Source organism: Lineus longissimus, chromosome 10 (genome assembly GCF_910592395.1).
Source record: "Lineus longissimus chromosome 10, tnLinLong1.2, whole genome shotgun sequence".
Lineage (NCBI taxonomy): Eukaryota > Metazoa > Nemertea > Pilidiophora > Heteronemertea > Lineidae > Lineus > Lineus longissimus.
In genome coordinates, this window is record NC_088317.1 from 14,468,418 (window position 1) to 14,487,743 (window position 19,326).

General features: G+C 42.7%; 2 protein-coding genes across 2 annotated transcripts; both read right to left on the reverse strand.

Moving 5' to 3' along the window:
* Positions 1 to 1,813: 1,813 nt before the first annotated feature.
* LOC135494367 (uncharacterized) lies at positions 1,814 to 5,732 on the reverse strand. Its single transcript, XM_064782286.1, has 2 exons — positions 5,244 to 5,732; positions 1,814 to 2,477 (listed from the first exon to the last, which is right to left on the reverse strand). The coding sequence occupies exons 1-2, from the start codon at positions 5,702 to 5,704 to the stop codon at positions 1,814 to 1,816; spliced, it is 1,125 nt and encodes a 374-aa protein (XP_064638356.1). The 5' UTR covers positions 5,705 to 5,732.
* Positions 5,733 to 5,887: 155 nt separating this feature from the next.
* Positions 5,888 to 11,293, reverse strand: LOC135494702 (cytochrome P450 2C15-like). The gene is made up of 5 exons (XM_064782918.1): positions 11,082 to 11,293; positions 10,622 to 10,807; positions 8,946 to 9,467; positions 8,041 to 8,484; positions 5,888 to 6,515 (listed from the first exon to the last, which is right to left on the reverse strand). The coding sequence occupies exons 1-5, from the start codon at positions 11,212 to 11,214 to the stop codon at positions 6,319 to 6,321; spliced, it is 1,482 nt and encodes a 493-aa protein (XP_064638988.1). The 5' UTR covers positions 11,215 to 11,293; the 3' UTR covers positions 5,888 to 6,318.
* Positions 11,294 to 19,326: the final 8,033 nt, after the last annotated feature.

Consider the following 19,326-nt stretch of genomic DNA (forward strand, 5'->3'; position numbering starts at 1 on the left):
CAATGGATTACAGTTGAATCCCTCTAAGGACACCCTCGGAACTTACACGTCTGCCTCATATTAATAGAAAGGTGTCGAGACTAGAGAGGTCAAATTGAATGGAAATAACCAATTTGGTACCAAAACTAGTGTCCTCATTTGAGAGGTTGTCCTTTATAGAGAGATGTCCGCTATATAAGGGAGTATTCACTGTAAATTATCCTTAGACAGATCAGAGGGATCTCATCATCCTTCCACGACGTAGAGAATAAAACTAGCTCCAGACAGCGATCAACTCGTTTGCAGGCCATAGATGCATTACTGGTCATCGCTGTATGGAGCTCTGTGGTCCCGTCATGACGTCATGAAGCTACTCCGCACACCCTGATAATACGACGTCACCGATATTCAGGTTAGCTGTGTTATCGGGGTGACGCAAAGTGAATTGAATTGAATTGAAATTTACAAAATCCAAAATGAATTTGCTCTGATGTGCTGCTTCAAAATATCGCCTGAATGTACAGATGGGTTTCTGACCACGCCTGAAAATGGCAACAGTCTTAGCCTTTTGAATATCATTACTGAGTTCGTTCCAAAGTCTGGCCGCCTGCACAATGAAGCTCCTCCCTCCGTACTTCTCCATGCGATACATAGGGATCCTCAGGAAACAGTTGTCTTCAGACCTCAGGGATCGCCCGGGGTCGAACGATGGGAGGAGCTCAGATATGTAAGCAGGGGCAAGTCCGTTCCTTGCTTTGTATTTAAGTATCATTATCTTGAACTCACGGATCGGTAACCAGAGGAGACTTTTCAGCACGGGGTTAATGTTTGATTTTGCGTATCCCTGTGATCACACGGCTTGCATGATTCTACATTAATCCAGTCTGGACATGACAGTTGATTGCACTAGCAGTTTTGTGGCTTCTTTCGTAAGTCAAGGCCTGGATATTGAGTGAGTGCCACCCAGGGACGGTGCAAACCGTATTTGCGCGCTAGGACTTCTTAACTGGCCGTTTGCCTGCTAGGCATAACAAAAAGCTTTTTATTTCTACTATGTCAAAGTAAAGGGTCATTGCAAAATCGATCATAGCGCCATAGCATGACTGATCACAGTCGGCGAAAACAAGCAAGTATACTGAAATTTACTGACTGGCCTTAAGTTGGTAACATATTTCTTCCTGGCATGCCTGGTATTCCTAATCCAAATTATCAATTAATTCTACGTTTTAATTGCATGGGCTGAGTGAATTGTTCAATACATGTAGCAAGTATTGAATGGGGGTACTAATAGCAGTCACACGGAATGTACTGTAAGGCGGTGCCCTCTAGGGCCGCGTATAGATATCAGTAGGCCTATATCCATACGCGTGTGGTACATCTTTGCCATGTGCAGGTTTAGTGTGATCATATATTGTATCGTATTCATTGGTGTGGTATGGTCATTTATGTATCATCTCCTGTAACGTCTGTGAGTTAGTACTGTAAGGCATTGATAGGCATTATAATTAACACAATTTTGAGGTAAAATGTAGTGTGACGTAGGTTTGTTAAAATGAAAAGAAAGGGCTTTGTTAACCCTAGCTATAACTGTCTAAGGATGGGTAATTAGTAGATATGGGAATTAGGTACAGGAAATGAGTAAGCCAACTTCAACTTGGTCGTCTTGTCAACAACCGCTGTGCACATAAACAAATCAAACTACAGGGGATGCTGTACAAAATCCATCTGACATTTTGGCTGCAAATTTACAATTGCCTATGTGGGGTAATCGGGCACAATCAGGCAATTTGTAGCATCAGGGCTGATTGGTTGTATCAAATCATTTACAAGAACATTAATTGTAACAGATCAGTAAGACCTTCTTTGCATCCTGGCGAAATTTCTTACCACCACACAAGAAGTAGATGTAGAAATTCACCACAAAATTAAGATGCCATATCACCAAACATACCCAAAATTCGAATGAATACCGCGCAGCCCAATAGGGTTCGCTCAAATTGTACACTGGTAATGTTTCATAGATCCGCAGTGGCGACGAACAGACTAGATATGCAAATGACGTCATCACGAGCATGATTGTCATACTATTTTCAGCCGATGATTTCGATGATTTCTGCTCCATTTTACCCCTCTTTGATGCCGCTATCCTCACCTTTACGATGATGACAATATTACAGACAATCAAAACCGAAAATGGTATTATGGTACCGAAAATTAATAACCCTATATTCAAAAATGGTTCCAGCCACCTCGCATTTGGGATGTGTCTGATAAGAGTGGCGTTTGGTGGATCGGGGATTTCGTAAGTGAAAAACGTCTGCAAGTTACAGACCATCATGGCTACGAATGTGAAAGAGATGACCTTGGTTGCTCTTGACGCGGTGCAGATAGAGGCGGCCTTCATCGGGAGGCTGACAGCTATAGCTCGGTCTAAGCTCATCTCGGCGAGGAAAAGGCCCGACGTCATACCGAACGCATTGCCGGCGAACTTCGCTATGCTGAAAGTGAGAGAATAGCACTAACTTCGTTTAAAGTGTAATTAGATTAGATGGGGCTATTTACTTACAACCAGTGGCCTTAGGATTTTGTCGAACCTGTCAGAGTTATAATTACATGTACATGTACATGTACTTATCTGTCTGGAATAATGGTGTTATTTCAGTCGTTGTCTCCGGTATACATTATCATGTTTAATATGAGGAAGGCTCAGGCCTTGATAGGGAGCTCTTCGTTAATAGGGCTGGTGAGCGAGAAGACTCGGTGGGGGGGGGGGGGGGGGTATATATAGTTAGGATGATGCCATCATGGCAGTTGACCGAAGAAGCAGTTGGCTAGCACACAATGTCAATGATTGATGGCGAGTAGTTGGTGGGTGGGAAAGGGGGAAATAGTTAGGATGATGCCATCATGGCAGTTGACCCAATAGACGCTGTCGCAGTATAGAAAATAAGTGGGGAGAATGTGGGAAACTAAACACAACAGGAGAAGGATAGGTATTTTTGCCCGGAGATAAGCATAATGATCCCAAGACCCAAGTGTAATTAAGATTTATATTCTAATTCAAAAACACCTTAGCCGACCCCCCCCCCCCGTCCTGAATAGTTTGAGGTCTCAATAGCCAGTGGTGATCAGGTGTTAATCTTGAAGTTATAAGGCATAGAGGTGAAATTTTTCAAATTTGCGTTATATATACAGCTACAGGGTGTCTCATGCATTGTGCTACATCAGTCTATGCATGACTGTAAGTCTAGACGACGTTGAAACTTGGTCAGATGTATTCTACAAGAGACAAGCTATTCAGAAATGTATAGGTTTGTGTGAGAGTAAGGTACTGCCAAGTCTACAGCCGCTGGAACAGGGGTATGCATGAAATGACGTCGCGTCATTTTTGGAGGCAGGTAGGCCGCTTACCAGTCAGAACGGCCCCTGGTCAAAACGGCCCCGCTTTAATAGAGTAAAAACGGCCCCGAGTCAAAACGGCCCCGGTCAAAACGGCCCTGTACCGCCCTGAGCAAAGGGTAGTTGAGGGTGTCAGCTGATAGTATTCCATCCTGAGCCTGGCCTCCGCACCGGCTAGTGAGACCTGAGGTCTTGAGTTAGTGCGCATGCGCTTTCTGAAAATAGAAATGGCTTGTGTTGTGGACGAGTGGTTTCAGGTTTCAAGGTAGGATTTTGTCATGGAAACGGGGAAATAGACATTGAGACCAATGTACTTTCAAGATTATTGCATTATTAATGGAACCAGACCGTCGACATATTGTCACACCCCATGATATTGACGAAATCGTCGTCGAAACGGGCAGCCCCGGACCGATCATGTTGGTGCGCTTGAAACTACGGAAAAGTTAGCAGACGGAAAATCTTTTGCGGAATTTTGCCAGTTCAAAGCACGATTTCTTCGCGGAAAGAAAAAAATAATCTCTGGCAGCGATGCAACTTGTTGTTTAATGCATTTCGATTCGCCCCAGGGTATCGTTACACTTTGATTCGGCCCTGTTTTGACGAAATCTTCAACCGAACAGCAACTTCTCGGCGTAAACATCGTAGCGTCCCGCTGAATTGTTTGGAAAAAGAAAATATCTCCCCAGGTAAATTGCTCTGCATTAGCGTATACGATTCGCGTGCAAAAATGTCACCTGGGTACAGAGGTTTTCTGGTTCCGGTCAACCGGGTCAAGTTTTTTCGTTGACGGTATACACACACACATTCGACCATTAACCATAAAGCTCGCTTAAGAGCTCCCTATCAAATAAACTTAATGTGCCAATCCGTTGGCAATTGTTCTCGTCGACGTGTCACGATATCGCGAGCCACTGCTTAATTACTTTTGATCTTTGATTCTGGAATGAAATCTGTGACGATTTGAGTTCTTAAAAGACGTAATAGTGGCATAATAAACAGAAAACAACCCCGTGCAAATTTAATAGTAGTAATACCGCACGAGTGGTTTTCTTATTACCAGACCAAAACAACAAAGTCTTGAGACCAGCGACAACGCAGACAGATACCTGTATGAATGAAAAGGTTTTTACTAAAACAGGAATATTTGACAGTAATTTCCTACGCGGGACGCCGAATCAGACCCTGCGTGGCGCGCCCAGCCGTTCCGTGGTGACCATCGCTGTCGTGCTGGAAGGTGAGGTCAGCTAGGGAGATTAGTGCCACGTCCTGGAAATCATGGGCAGAATTCCGTACACAGCATATTTATGGGGTTCAAACGATGGCATGATTTGCATTTTGTCGTCGGTTTGCCTCCCGGTAACAACTGAATTCCGCCAAAGAAAGTAAACATGAATTGACTTTGATAATGAGAAAATTGCAGTGATTTGGAGGGCTGTATATAGGGACGGTGGCGGGTTGCAATAAGAATAAGCAGCAAATGGTCGAATGAAAGGACAGCCCTGCCCACGGAAGTGTTATTTAATATGGATGACTCACCCAAACTCGAGCCCCAGGAGGTTAAGAAGTGACTTTTCTGCCTTCTGTTGTTTTTCGTGTAAACCACAATATCTGTGCCAAATTGCAAATTTACACCAGCAACAACGAAGACGGATATATGCAATGAAACGGTTTATTAACTAAAACTCGAATATTTGGCAGTAACTGACCAACGCGGGACGCCGAATCAGACCCTGCCTGGCGCGTCCAGCCGCTAAGTGGTGACCATCGTTGTCGTGCTGGAAGGTGAGGCCGGCTAGGTTGGCATAGAGAATGCGATAGCCATTTATATATATTTCCAAATGCTCTTATCAGACGTCACTCACCTAAGAAAAGCGAAGTTTTCTTCGAAGCCTTTGCCAAGGCCATGGAAAATAGCGACTCGATAGCACGCATCGACTAGAAGAACCATGGTATCAACGCAGGCTAATCCCGACATGAAGCAGCAGGTGCTAATCTTCCTATTGTCTTTCCTCGTCGTCACTAGAAGTGACATCACGTTGCCAAAAACTCCGACAACGATTTGCCCGATAGGCCACCATTTTTGCATGACATCTATACCACGGAGCATCCATTCGTAGGACTCAAATGGGGTAACAGTCGTAACCGGCAAAAAGACGAACGTCGTGACAATGCTCTCTTCGCGTGTTGAGTACATCTTGGGCTCTCTGAGTCCTTGCTGATGACCAGAGTTCTCTTTTGTCTTAATGCAGCATTTACTTATTGGGCAGTAGTTCGCTGATATAAACTGGTGCTGGAGTATTGTTAGCCAATTGATCGCACTCATAGAAGCTTATGTTGTTCGTGGAAAAAGAGTAAATTTCACTCATATTACACGTACATGTAATTGCCCAATTCTTTTTCAGAAATGAGGTTATTTGACGTGTCGTATATCATAGATCGCCGCGAGGGCATTAACTGCCAGTGGCTTTAAGCATAGGAAAAAAAACAAAAACAACACCTTTAGTGGAAAAGCGCTAGTGTTTTGTATTAATATGCAGCGGTCATATGAAGACCATGTAACCCTCCTGATCAGCTACAATCGATGTTAGGTTGACGTCGAATTGACAACGATCCCTGGCCGTGGGGGGTTCCGAAAATTACTTACCCGGCTATTTCTTGGCGACCATGCAGTGAAGAAAGCGGTTCCTCGAATTCGAATGAGAAAGCCCACGATTTAGAAATTTGTCTTGGTCAATTCATCTAACGGACATAATGACACGCTCTGAAGTAATGTGCCTTGTGAAAATTCACCGTGCTTCCATAGGCGGGGGGCAACATTGGCTGTTGATATGTAATAAATATCATTAACTACAGGGTGTAATGCAACAAAAGGCACTCCACAAATTTTACGCCGTCTACATCCGTCTACACCCTAAATCTATTGGCATGCGTAACATGCTAGTGTGCCTCATCGTCAGACCGTGGATTTACGCAAATCTTAAACGGGTGTGGCGCGTTAGTAGTTGTGAACACTCCATCAAGGCTTGGAATTGTATCGCCCTCTGGGTTGGAGAAAGTAAACTTCTGAAGTAGAGTCACGAAGAAGATGAAGACCTCCATTTTCGCGAGTCCTTCGCCAGGGCATTGACGCCGACCTAAACGAAAGGAATAGTTTGAATATCATGAAGATTAGAATCCTGTGATTGATCGAAAACACGACATCTTACACTTTTAGCGCCAAATATCACCCCAAACACCCCTTTCAGCCACCCGGGGAAAAAATCGATGCAATCAGTTTCTACTCTGACCAGATTTGGCTGAATCAACAGAGAACGGATTTCTGTGTCGCCACCCTGTTTTTCTGGTTGAAAAAAAAAAGAAAAAGTGACCAAAATGCCCCCTTTTCAACATTTACTGACCCTGCAAAAAATCCCGAAGTCAGAATCACTTTAGGGGCGGTTCACAATTAGCAACATTTTCACAAGTGTACAAAGAGTACACTTTTTAGACCCCCCCCCCCCCTGTGAATGTACAAAATAAAATGTTGATTTTATTAAATAAACCTCGGCGTGAGGTATGATGCATAATGGACGGATAATACAATGGGGCCTGACATGGTATCGGAGAATGATGAGGTTTATGAGCAGCATTCAATTCACAGCCACGTGTTTCGTTACCAATCAATCAATTTCGCGCCAAAATTAAATCAACATTTGTGTGTTGCTCTAAAAAGCGTACGCAGGCCATTCACCCCCCCCCCCCCCCCGCCCACGGTTTGTACCCTCGTGTAAATGTTGATAATTGTGAACGGCCCCTTACAACCAACTACTGGTGTGTGTTGAATTAATCAATTCCTTCATAACCCTGAAGATGGCGTTCGCGTTGCTTTAACGTTCAAGCCATTTAGAGAACTAATGATCGGTTGGGGAAAGCGACGTACATCTACGTCAGATGCGCTGAAAGAAGAAACATCTAACTGATGTAAAAACGGCCTGGGAATATCAACGTTACTTACTGATGCACAGTATTGAAAAAAGACCGCGTGGCACTCCAAAATTAAAGGTTACCTCTTAACCACTGGTATTCGGTATGGAGTAATAGCTATGTAAATTAGTAAAATGAAGTCGCATTGAGATTTAACGGGACAGTATAAGGGACAATACAGGACAGGCTACTTTTGTCATTTTTTGGGGGAAATGCGAGTCAGTTTAAGGATACAAAACTGATTTCGTAGTTTTTTTCTACAATTTCCATATTCGGTGGAATTTGGTAACGGAAACAATATGTTGAAGTGGATAGTGACTAAGCACAGCCAACAGCTTTTTGATACTGTCCCTTCAGCAAAAACTGATAAAAGTTTGCTTGAAGTCATGCAAAAGTATCGATTTGACATTTTGTCACCCTTCTTGACATCATCTCCCCCCCCCCTTCCCGTTTTCTTCCAACCTCTGCTGATATGCACTGGACACCAGACAAAACGAAATATTTAAGGCCATGACAGTCAGTTTAACCTTTAGGACGTATCTAGAGGGTCATGGAAGGATGTCGAAAACTCTAACCCTAAGAAGCCTATCTTTGAATATAGTTAGGAGCAAGGCCGGGAGAGGTCGTTAAAACGCTACCACGAGGATACACAATTGTATCTAGTTTGTATAGAGGCTTTGCGCTTGCTGCTCTTACCTATGGCAAAAGGCATCAGTTCAGGCTTATGAACAACACTGCCATCATCACCAAGAAAGTTTCTGGGGTCAAATACGTCAGGGTATTTCCAAACCTCCGGGTCCCTGTGTATGGCCCAGATATTCGGGATTACCATGGTGCCTTTGGGAATGGTGAAATTCTGGAACACGACGTCTCGGCTCTGGTTGCTGTGCGGAAGACCGAGACCTGCGAGTGAGGAAAAACGGTATGTTTCTAGAACCGTGGCCTCCGCGTAGGGAAGATTTCGGCGATCGTGCATGGTCGGGATCTGATCTTTGCCGATAAAGTCATCGATTTCCGATTGGACCTTCCGCTGAATTTCGGGATGTGCGATCATAAATAGTATCGCCGACTGAAGAGTGGTGGCGCTCGTCTCGCTCCCGGCAACAAAGAGGTCAGCGAGAACAACCTTCAGCTGTTCATCTGAAATTGATATTGAGATTTCATAAATATTTGTTTTATACTCGGACAACTGCATCAAGTACAATGATACAATCAGTGGAATTGCCTAACCTATGCCATTCTACGCTAACACACGGTACGTTCAGTATATATGTTATTAGTTAAATCGGAATTATCATAGGTCAAGCTAAGCCGTGAAAGGTGTCTCCAACGCACCACATTGTTTCGTGGCTTAGTGAAAACGTGAGATTGGTCATAGTTCAACCATAGGTTGTCAAAGCTGCAGTGCGTTATTATTCCCATAGCGACTTGCAATTCACTGCCATTTTCCCAAAGATTGTCCCAAACCTCGTCTTAATTGACGAAATATGAGGAATTCATCATTGGAGCGAAAAAGTGGTAATGAATTATTCAGTCAGGCCTCATTCTCGTCTAAATTAAGAATCGACAGGTGCTGCCACCTATCTATTGACAGTACTTACCTGAGAATGTATTTTTGGGATTATTCCTATCCTGTCTCTCTTTCTCAACAAGGTAAGCGTCGAGAAAATCACTTATGTTACCAGGATCAAAACGCTCCTTGTGTTCCTTGATGTGCTTCTCCAAAAACTTAAACACACTGCGAATGTTCCTTTTGATCGTTCCGAAGTTGAAAAGGTTTCCCGGTAGGTGGCGTAACGACGGATACATGGCCAAAATGGTGTCATTCGGCAGCAGTGTGAGGTTTTCTTTGAAACGTGTGACGTAATGGAGAAATTCTGGATCATGGTAGTCATACCGTTGGCCTACAATTGTCGCAGAGATAACATTTGCGGTTGCGATATTTAATAATGGGCCAATGTCGAATCTTTTACAGCCCAGTTTCCTAATTTCTCCGATAAGTTGACGGACTTCTTCTCTGATCTTTTCCTCGGCAGCCATCTTGCCCATGCCCATGTCTCGCAGCACCGAAAGCATGAGACGACGGTGTTCTTTCCAGACATTGCCGTCGCTGCTGGCGACACCTGGTCAAGGTGGTCGAAAAAAAATCATTACTTAAAAAAACATAATTACTGCACTTCTAGAATTTACCGCTGCCGTCTATAATTTTAACTTTTAATTTTTTTTATCGGATATCCGATATCTACGGTGGCTGGGAAAGGACATGGTGATTTTTATTTTCAATGACGATGTTTATTTTTTATCTCAGGCGCCTGACTTACTAACTCAGGCGCCTGACTTACTATCTCAGGCGCCTGACTTACTAACTCAGGCGCCTGACTTACTAACTCAGGCGCCTGACTTACTATCTCAGGCGCCTGACTTACTATCTCAGGCGCCTGACTTACTATCTCAGGCACCTGACTTACTAACTCAGGCGCCTGACTTATTAACTCAGGCGCCTGACATACGAAAACGAGGCTGGTTGATCAGTGCACGCGATACTGGGCATTTTACATTTTGACATAAAGGCGTCGCAGAAGAAGAAGGGTCACTTAGCAAGGACGCGTCTTAGATGCCTTGCACTAATCCTAATGCCGAACCGCTCTTTGAGAACAGCGAGGACTTCCTTCTGATTCAGCGCAAGACCGAACAGTTCCTTAACGATGGCATCCAGCTTAGTGAGCTCACCAGCCTCGTTTTCGTAAGTCAGGCGCCTGAGTTAGTAAGTCAGGCGCCCGAGTTAGTAAGTCAGGCGCCCGAGTTAGTAAGTCAGGCGCCCGAGTTAGTAAGTCAGGCGCCCGAGATAGTAAGTCAGGCGCCTGAGATAGTAAGTCAGGCGCCTGAGTTAGTAAGTCAGGCGCCTGAGATAAAAAATAAACATCGTCATTGAAAATAAAAAAACCATGTCCTTTCCCAGCCACCGTAGATATCGGTTTTGACTGCCTTGTTTTTTTACAGGCTTAGCCTATATTTCTGAAAAAAATTCACCGTGATGCGCTGTTCGTCAATTTCTGTTTTCTGGTAAGAAATATTTATCATAGCCCCTTCAAAAACTAGTTGCTGGGAAGCGATGAATGCACTGGTGCTGCTGAATGACTCCACCTGCGATTGGAACCCGCTTGCACGTGGTACTGTCAATGTAATTTTTAGGACAGACAAGAAAGCAAAACAGGTAAAACGTATACATGTACATGTCGTCAAATCACCATAGCGCCGACCCTTTGAACTATATTACCTTGCTTCTCGCAGACTAAAAAGAAGATCGAATCTGGTCTGTCCGTGAAATCCTCGCTTGACAGCGCCGCTTTTATGGAGGCGTAAGAATTTAGGAAAACGCCAAGATGAGGGCCTAGTTTGACCGTGATGACGTCCGAGTGAAAATCTTTGGACAACCGCAGTGCCTCCTTTCGGAGGTCTTTGCCTGTAAAATGATTTGAATTAGCATAAGTACACAATGTGTGATTTCCATGACTGGTGTAGAAGTTTAAAATGTCCTAGGACATGTACAATTGTAGGAAAGAATGCCTTGAAAACAAATGATTCTGTTATTGTCTTTACCTCTTAGGTGTTGACGTTGATGGTTTATAACCGTATGCAATAAACCCGTCAGAATACAAAAGGCCTAATTAAATGTAAATACGGATAAAGGCATTTAGAAAGAGGTTACTTGAAAGAGGTAAGTGTTCGATACTTACCCAAGAAAGGTATGCTTCCCAATATAGGGACACTCAACCAGGGTCCTGGAGGCAAATTGACGTGCTTCCTTCTGAGGTAGAGATAGGCAAGAATGAGCAAGCCTACAACGGCAAGCATTGATGTGGTATCCATGTTGCCACTTTGGATTATTTGTCCAAACAAGGGAGAAAACACCAAAGTAGGCCAACATAAACCAAATACATTAGATAAATGTAATAATCTTAAAATAGGATAACAAAATGTGTCAAATTAACATTGCAGATTTTGATAATCGAGCACATAATAAAAGCATAAAGGCTCTTTCGATCAGTGACCTTGTGAGAGTATAGACGCGCTTATTCACATCAGTGTTGAATACTCGTTCAATGTACTACAAACCAGGTCAGAAGTTATACACCCAAGTGCATATACCAACTTAGAATCACACGCTATATCACCGAATGTCCAATCGTATTTAGTGTAAGATTAGGTTTGGAGTAGCTACGTCCTTGAGTGCATGCAAATGTGGCAACGCATGTTGTAATGTTTAGTCATAACATGAGACACTGCACTCGCACTCGTGGAAATTTATGCAACAGCGTCGTGTTATTTCATATTGAATGGATAACCCGCCTACTCTTGTAACAGGCCAAGTTGCTGTAAATCAAGAAGCACTGCTAATACTGGATCCACTCACCAATAAGATCCTAAACCCAACAATACCCGATTTCTACTACCGCCTCGATGGGTCGAGCCTAAACAACTGGGAATAATAGTAGGCCTTTCGCAGCCATAAAAGTGGTGGGATAGTTTGTTTTCGTTTCTTCCAATTGGTCTTTAATTGTAATATGAAAGTTCCGCTGTAGAGTCATGACCATTCATGACGATTACGTTGTTAACTCTTGAATAGATATCCAACCCCAATAGGGTATTGTCGGGCTTGGGATCTTATTGGCGAGTGGATCCAGTAGAATCTAATAAGCGAATTAAAATTGTAAAAGGAGGCTGTCGGTTTTGACTTGACGAGACATTTTTTATAACATCGATCTAGTCCCCTAGAAATCCGTAAAGGGCGCGTTACCAACAACTCTTCTAAAATGAAGGTAAAATATGTATCACATGATCGTACATTTTAAAAAAATGAAAGTATGTATATAAATGATGCGCAAAGATAGAGCAACGGAAGATCAAGAGTATTCTTGAACCTTATAGCAGTGAATATTTGGGTCATCGAAGCTTCTTTGAGTTATCAATGCTAGCTGATCCCTGTCTTAGGTTTTTACCGGGTCAAACACAACTCCTCATATTTAAAAGAGGGTCCGATCCGTGAGGGAGCTCCTCTTCAAGGTGCGTGATCACACTAAGTCCTATTTAGCCTGGGGATCACTATCCTAAAATTATCAATTTGAGAACCAAATATCCACTTTCATTTGCCCATTTCTGCAGGATCTCAATGAATTGTGCACAACTGAATGTCGGTCGCTTTTCTCATCGGTGAAAACATCTTTTAATGCTGCAAATTTGGCCAAGTCGAAAAGCAATGGCTATTCTTTGACCTCATGTCCAAATACTTATACACTATCAAGTGGTTTACTCAATAGGGATTAGCACATTTAATCATAGTAGCCATAAAGACGAGACAAGAAAAAGAGCTCATCTCATCTCTGTGCAACGCTGCACTGTGACTAAAGAGTACTTCCTCGAGCCGCGACAAGTGGCATGTCATCAGGTCGCCACACGGAGGCCTCAGTTGGAATATGCAAAACCATGCGATTGTAAAAAAATCAAGATAGAAATTGTTGTATCTGGTATCAAACAAGGCCTTGTTGCTTTTCCAGCGCAAATCAGATCGGTATCGTCGAGGAGAGGCTGACATGGACTTGTCGAGGTCGTTTCTCCAGAAATTATATCGGCATTGAAAGGAACAAGAATTTGGCACTTAATACCGGAACAGCCCTCCAAATAGGCGCTGGTCTCCGTCCAGCACTGTAAGTATGAACAGTTAGCATGTAGTTTGTCACATTTGCTAATTTTCTAGTTGAATCTAGTTTTGAACCAGGCTAAAGATTCAACTGCTTTAACATCGAATCCGCTGCAGTGTTTTTAACATCGAATCCGCTGCAGTGTTTAAAAACACTGCAGCGGATTCTATGTTAAAGCAAGGTGATATTCATCCGCCTTACAACTACGTCAAGGAGTTCCCTTATGACCCTAAAGCATCGTTTTGAGATGGGATTTCGTGTGGCAACCTACTGCAATTGTTACAGTATCCTGTAACAGTACAATATTTACAAGATTTTTGGAAGATTATCCATAAAGATTAATTTTATTATGTACTCATACATCTGTACGTGAATGAATAAGATCCAAACTAGGAGTCCTACTAGACGATTTTCTACCTAGGAACTTCAAACTTCAAATACATATATGCAAAACCATGCGATTGTAAAAAAATCAAGATAGAAATTGTTGTATCTGGTATCAAACAAGGCCTTGTTGCTTTTCCAGCGCAAATCAGATCGGTATCGTCGAGGAGAGGCTGACATGGACTTGTCGAGGTCGTTTCTCCAGAAATTATATCGGCATTGAAAGGAACAAGAATTTGGCACTTAATACCGGAACAGCCCTCCAAATAGGCGCTGGTCTCCGTCCAGCACTGTAAGTATGAACAGTTAGCATGTAGTTTGTCACATTTGCTAATTTTCTAGTTGAATCTAGTTTTGAACCAGGCTAAAGATTCAACTGCTTTAACATCGAATCCGCTGCAGTGTTTTTAACATCGAATCCGCTGCAGTGTTTAAAAACACTGCAGCGGATTCTATGTTAAAGCAAGGTGATATTCATCCGCCTTACAACTACGTCAAGGAGTTCCCTTATGACCCTAAAGCATCGTTTTGAGATGGGATTTCGTGTGGCAACCTACTGCAATTGTTACAGTATCCTGTAACAGTACAATATTTACAAGATTTTTGGAAGATTATCCATAAAGATTAATTTTATTATGTACTCATACATCTGTACGTGAATGAATAAGATCCAAACTAGGAGTCCTACTAGACGATTTTCTACCTAGGAACTTCAAACTTCAAATACATATACCTCTAGACGCAAGGGCCCAACGCGCCGCGTAGCGGCAAAAAAGCGAAGCTGGCGAAACATTTATAACGGGTCACCGTCACTTATTATTGGACTTATAGCGCATTTACGGGGTTGCAACTATTTTGCTTTATAGTGTCACCAGGAAAGAAAAGCATGCGACCTAACGCCGATCTATTTGTATAAAGTGATAATTGGAAGGTATATAGTAGGAAATATCAATAAAATAATCATTCCATGTCGTCTTTTGAGGGCATTTTTGATTGTAAAAAATATATGTGTACGTCACCGTAGTCTCTGCAATGATAATTTTATCAGAGCAGTCTCGCGCAAGTAGAAGTTCTTTACCTACTAGTTCTTCACTTATTAGTCTCAACGTCTGGCGCAAAGCCAGACGTTTTCCATTACGATTTCACTACGATGTTTGACAATAAGGAGCAGTGCGCGAGATATGCTAATGAGCAGACTTCCCTCGCTTGAGTTTCTGAAGAATGTTCCATATCGCGCTAAGCTCATCACTGCTGATTATGACGGGCGTGCAGCGGTAGGTATCTGCTCCCCAACTTCCACCCTAATACGGTACAATAAGTTACCATTTGATGAGAATGGGACAATGCCCTCACTGTGTATGGAGTCATAGGGATAAGAAGACATTATTCATTAGTGTTGGTACAAGTGATTTTGCCCAAAAAGCATGCGCATTCAAAAAACAAAATATGCAAGGTATCACGTACATGACCATGACGACGTGCAGAAAGTGCACTGGCCAGTGCATACCCTATGGCTATGTATAGTAAACATGGTAAACATGAACAACATCATTATTCATCGGCAGTTCATTTTACTCCGAGCTTTTCCTGAAACATATTGCCATTGATGATTAGGCCTACCATGTACCATGACCAATAACGGCACTAGATCATGTAGATGTCAACAAGTTCACATGAACCGTATAATCCCGCATAATCCCGCATGGCGCATGTTGGGCATGCGTCTAAACCAAAGCCCCAAAATCACTTGTTTTGGTCTATTTCACTTGTGTTTCCCCCGTCTCTCAGTCCATAATACATTTACAGTTTACAATCCCCGATCATGGCCCAACAAAAGGTCATCGGTTGACTAAAGCCAAGGAACACAACTGTTCAATGGATTTATAGTTGAATGCGATCAAACTACGTCTTTTCAATCGTGGATTGTAAATTTAACCCCATTGGCCTAGGGAAGGCCCTATAACAATACTTTGGACACAGTTATTATCTCCGCTGCCTCCACCATGTTACACACAGTGCTCACTGCTGATTCTAAAATGTGCCACCTAGTCAATTGCACTATCGTCATCACCTCATCATACTTCATTGACATTACAGGCACACATTGACATAGACCACTGTTGCAATCAACGACACAGTCGCTATCCAAGTAGCATTATAGAGGTAATTATCATTATCATACCTCATTAGCATGTGAACCAATCGCGTCGCGTCCTTTGCGATCACGGCAAAGCCTCATGGAATAATGTCTTTCAACGTTGAATAATTTTTCATATTCCATGCCTACAACTTCAATTTCTTCATAATCTATGGCTAGAAGTTCAATACTAATATAATATCCAAGATAAAGTTACAAGAAGTAGTCAATAGGGGTCTCTCACCTCTCACTGTATGTCCACACTATTCACGCTTGTACGAGCAATACATTCAATGCTGAATCTAACAACACCCAGTGCCCTTACTCTGTATATTAGTCACTGGAAGATGGCCCATTTCACTCCTTGCTTCTACTTCACCTATAGTCTCATTGCAAACGCCTCAGTTCTATGATATCACATTCACTTTCAGCTGTCATGCAACGCAACAACTGTGCTATCTGCCATCGCACATCAACGAAGAAGTGCAGCCGCCCACATTCCACCTCACGTCTGTCCGACCAGCTGCAATCCTCGAGGACGCCCCACTGTACCACGATTTCACTACAATGTTTGACAAGAAGTCCAGCAGTGCGCGAGATAGGCTAATGAGCAGACTTCCCTCCCTTGAGTTTCGGAAGAATGTTCCATATCGCGCCAAGCTGACCACTGCTGACCACTGCTGACCACTGCTGACCATGACAGGCGTGCATTGGACTGGTACAGGTTGGAACTGAACATTGAATATGCTGGTGGTGACGCTTTCTGATGAGAAGTTGGTCGTGACTGATGCAGTATCCTTGGACTTGTCCACAGCATCGTTCAATCATTGCTCTCTGAGCTGCCTTGATTCTGCCTTGATTCTGTACCCAAATACTAAGACCAAATGCCTGTTGACTGTGCTTTAAGAGAGACTGGCGCCATGCCTAGAGATATGACTGACCCCTATTGGCAAATTTGTATGACTTTATCTTGCCTACCTAGCTGCTGCCTATAGTCTCCCTTTAACTGCGGAACACTTCAAAGTCGATAAAATGCCATGTTCCACCTTTTAATGTGTTCAGACTGCCATTTTCAAAATAATCAAGTCAGGACACTGCCTTCTAGTCTCCTAATAAATTTTGCTTTCCTCAATATATAATAACATTTCTTCTTCTTCAATGCTTTCATCATTCCAAACTTCTCCTCCTCTGACTTTTACAGGGGTACAGTCCTGGCAATCAAAACCCAAATACTGAGACCAAATGCCTGTTGACTGTGCTTTAAGAGAGACTGGCGCCATGCCTAGTCTCTCTTAAAGCACAGTCAACAGACACCAACCCCCTCAGACTCAGAAACCACAAACGCCCAACCCTTCCTGCTACTCTAATACTTCTGGATAAGTTTACATCCTATATGGCTCTAAAAGAAGAAATGCCAATTCCCAGAATTGTGAGATGTTCACATCGTTTGTTCCTAGGAAGGCGGCAGTGCGGCATGGTAGCTCTGTTTCTGTGCCTTATCGTTTTTGAATGATGCGGGCTTTGGCTGGGCTTTCTCTCGGTCGGTCATCAAGGGACAGTCCACCAGTACAGAATTACCGAATTGTGACGACTACCAGGCTTGGCAACTGGCCGGAGAGCAGCACTTGGTCACGTCACGACAATTAAAATGTCAAGCGATTAAACCAAACACGTCATAAACAACTCGGCAAATTCTTCAGTGTAAACTTGACGATGCATTGTATATCAAAGCGTATAATCAGTCACCATCATGTTGCAAGACGTACCCATTGCTGTACAGCCAATTGACGAATTTCTTCTCTATTTTTCCGCCGTTCTCCAATTTTTTTAATCCCATGCAATTTACACGCGAACAGTGACTTCTCAGCGTTGTGTACTCCCGATCCAACAGTACTTGAATATACGATTACAATGCAGGCGGCCTTACTTTCATTTATATTTACAAAGGACTGACACTTTCGTACGTACGCTGACATGGCTGATGGAAATGTCTTCGCGATCATAGAGCATGCAGTTAAAACCCTATATCAATAGAAAAATGCCACAAAACACGTCGTTTTACTGTAAAAGTTTGGTCAACGGTACATCCCACCAAGTGCTAAACTGATATACATGATACAGTAGCCTTCTTATGCACAGGGGAATATTTCATTACCTAATGCACTAAGAAGTCATCTCTACCTACTGTTGAAGGAGTGAATGATAGGTGATATGTACACCGTCTTCTTTTATAGTTGAAAGTATGGTTTGATAAAGGATTTTAAAGACCTCTGCGCGCGTTATGATCTCGCAGGCATTTGCCTCATCTAGCATAAAAAGCAACACGCTACTCATACCGATCCACCATCGTTGTGCCTATATCCATCCTAGAAAGGAGGAGACTTTAGGACTGATATTCACCGCCGGCATGCACGCTATTGTGTTTACAGAACATTATTAGACCCATTCCCTAGACGATAAGAGATACATTCTGTTTAAGTCATACTGGCCATGGTTCTGCTGAAAAATTTCGATAATGATTAGAGGATCCATGTAAACAGACTGTGATTATTTTTCTGTTAATCAGATATCGATCGAACACTATGAGTGAATGAAAAGAAATCAATATTAGAGACATCATCATCTTACATATCGTCTGAAGAATTTGTACAAAGTGTGCCAACATAAAGGGGTCTTATCCGGGCCTTTTGCGTGAGGAAGTCAGCTGGTTAAGAAATCGTTAGTCTTGTTTTGTATTTGTCAGTGCTTCTTAGGTCGAAATTTTAGGTTTTTAGAAGAGTCTTAGTTCAGATCTTCTTCAGATTTGTGAACGCGATATGACATTCGTTCCAAGACTCTTGCAAAATATAAACACTATAGTTAAATCTTAACTAAGAATCGTACATGAATCTTGAAAAGGGCAGCGACTCCTGGCCTAGGGTAACCTTCCTTTAACACTCGATAACCTTCCTTTAACACGACGCACTTTGGTCTTGTGTGTCAGTCTGTATAGACTGAAAAGTCTGGGTTTCGTCTTGGAAAGGACCTTTATCAAGAAACTGTACAGCTGTGAATATAAAGATATCGCGACCGTCCACCAAGATTGCCATAACTTATTTGGATGCGAGATTGACGGAAGTTATAATTTTTTCACGCCACGCCCCACACCCGCGATAAGGTATTACAAGAGAGGGTCGCTGCAGCCGGTGGTGTTGTGGCTTCACGATGGATTTCATGAATTACAGTACACATTTCGAACCGGTCCGTTAACTAACTCACAGCTTGATATTGACCTCTTCTAAAAGGCCTTAATTTTCGAGAAACTCATTTTCTAAAAGGCCTTAATTTTCGAGGAACGCATTTTCAAAAGCCTAATTATACAAGTAAGTGCAGTGAAAAGATAGGTTCTGGTGGATTTATCATCAAATCGCTTATCTACAGGTTTTACGTATACACCAGCAACACGGGTAATCTGGTAGTCTGGTGGTGCCCTCACTTTAAAATCGAAGTCTTCCAACTAGTTTGAATCCACATTCAATCGGCCAATGGCAAAATGTCATTGTGATGAATGATCGAAAGGGACTCTGGCTGATGGGAATATTATATCTTGTTTTGGAGGAGGTATTTTGCACCTAAATCCTTACGTCATTAAAATTGCCGGAAATTTATCAAAATATCAGTGATGTGCTGAAAACACTCCAACCTACAGCAAGTCTACTCCTGGCGCTCATTTAGACACACTATTAAAGTGACCCGTCTTTTTCGCTGGCTTTGAAACATCGA

Coding starts and splice junctions, on each gene's coding strand:
- LOC135494702 (XM_064782918.1), bottom strand. CDS start 11,214: ATGGATACCACATCAATGCTTGCCGTTGTAGGCTTGCTCATTCTTGCC. Junction 10,808..11,081: donor GGGAAGCATACCTTTCTTGG/GTAAGTATCGAA, acceptor ATCATTTTACAG/GCAAAGACCTCCGAAAGGAG. Junction 8,485..8,945: donor TCCCAAAAATACATTCTCAG/GTAAGTACTGTC, acceptor TATCAATTTCAG/ATGAACAGCTGAAGGTTGTT.
- LOC135494367 (XM_064782286.1), bottom strand. CDS start 5,704: ATGAGTGCGATCAATTGGCTAACAATACTCCAGCACCAGTTTATATCA. Junction 2,478..5,243: donor GAAAACTTCGCTTTTCTTAG/GTGAGTGACGTC, acceptor TCTCACTTTCAG/CATAGCGAAGTTCGCCGGCA.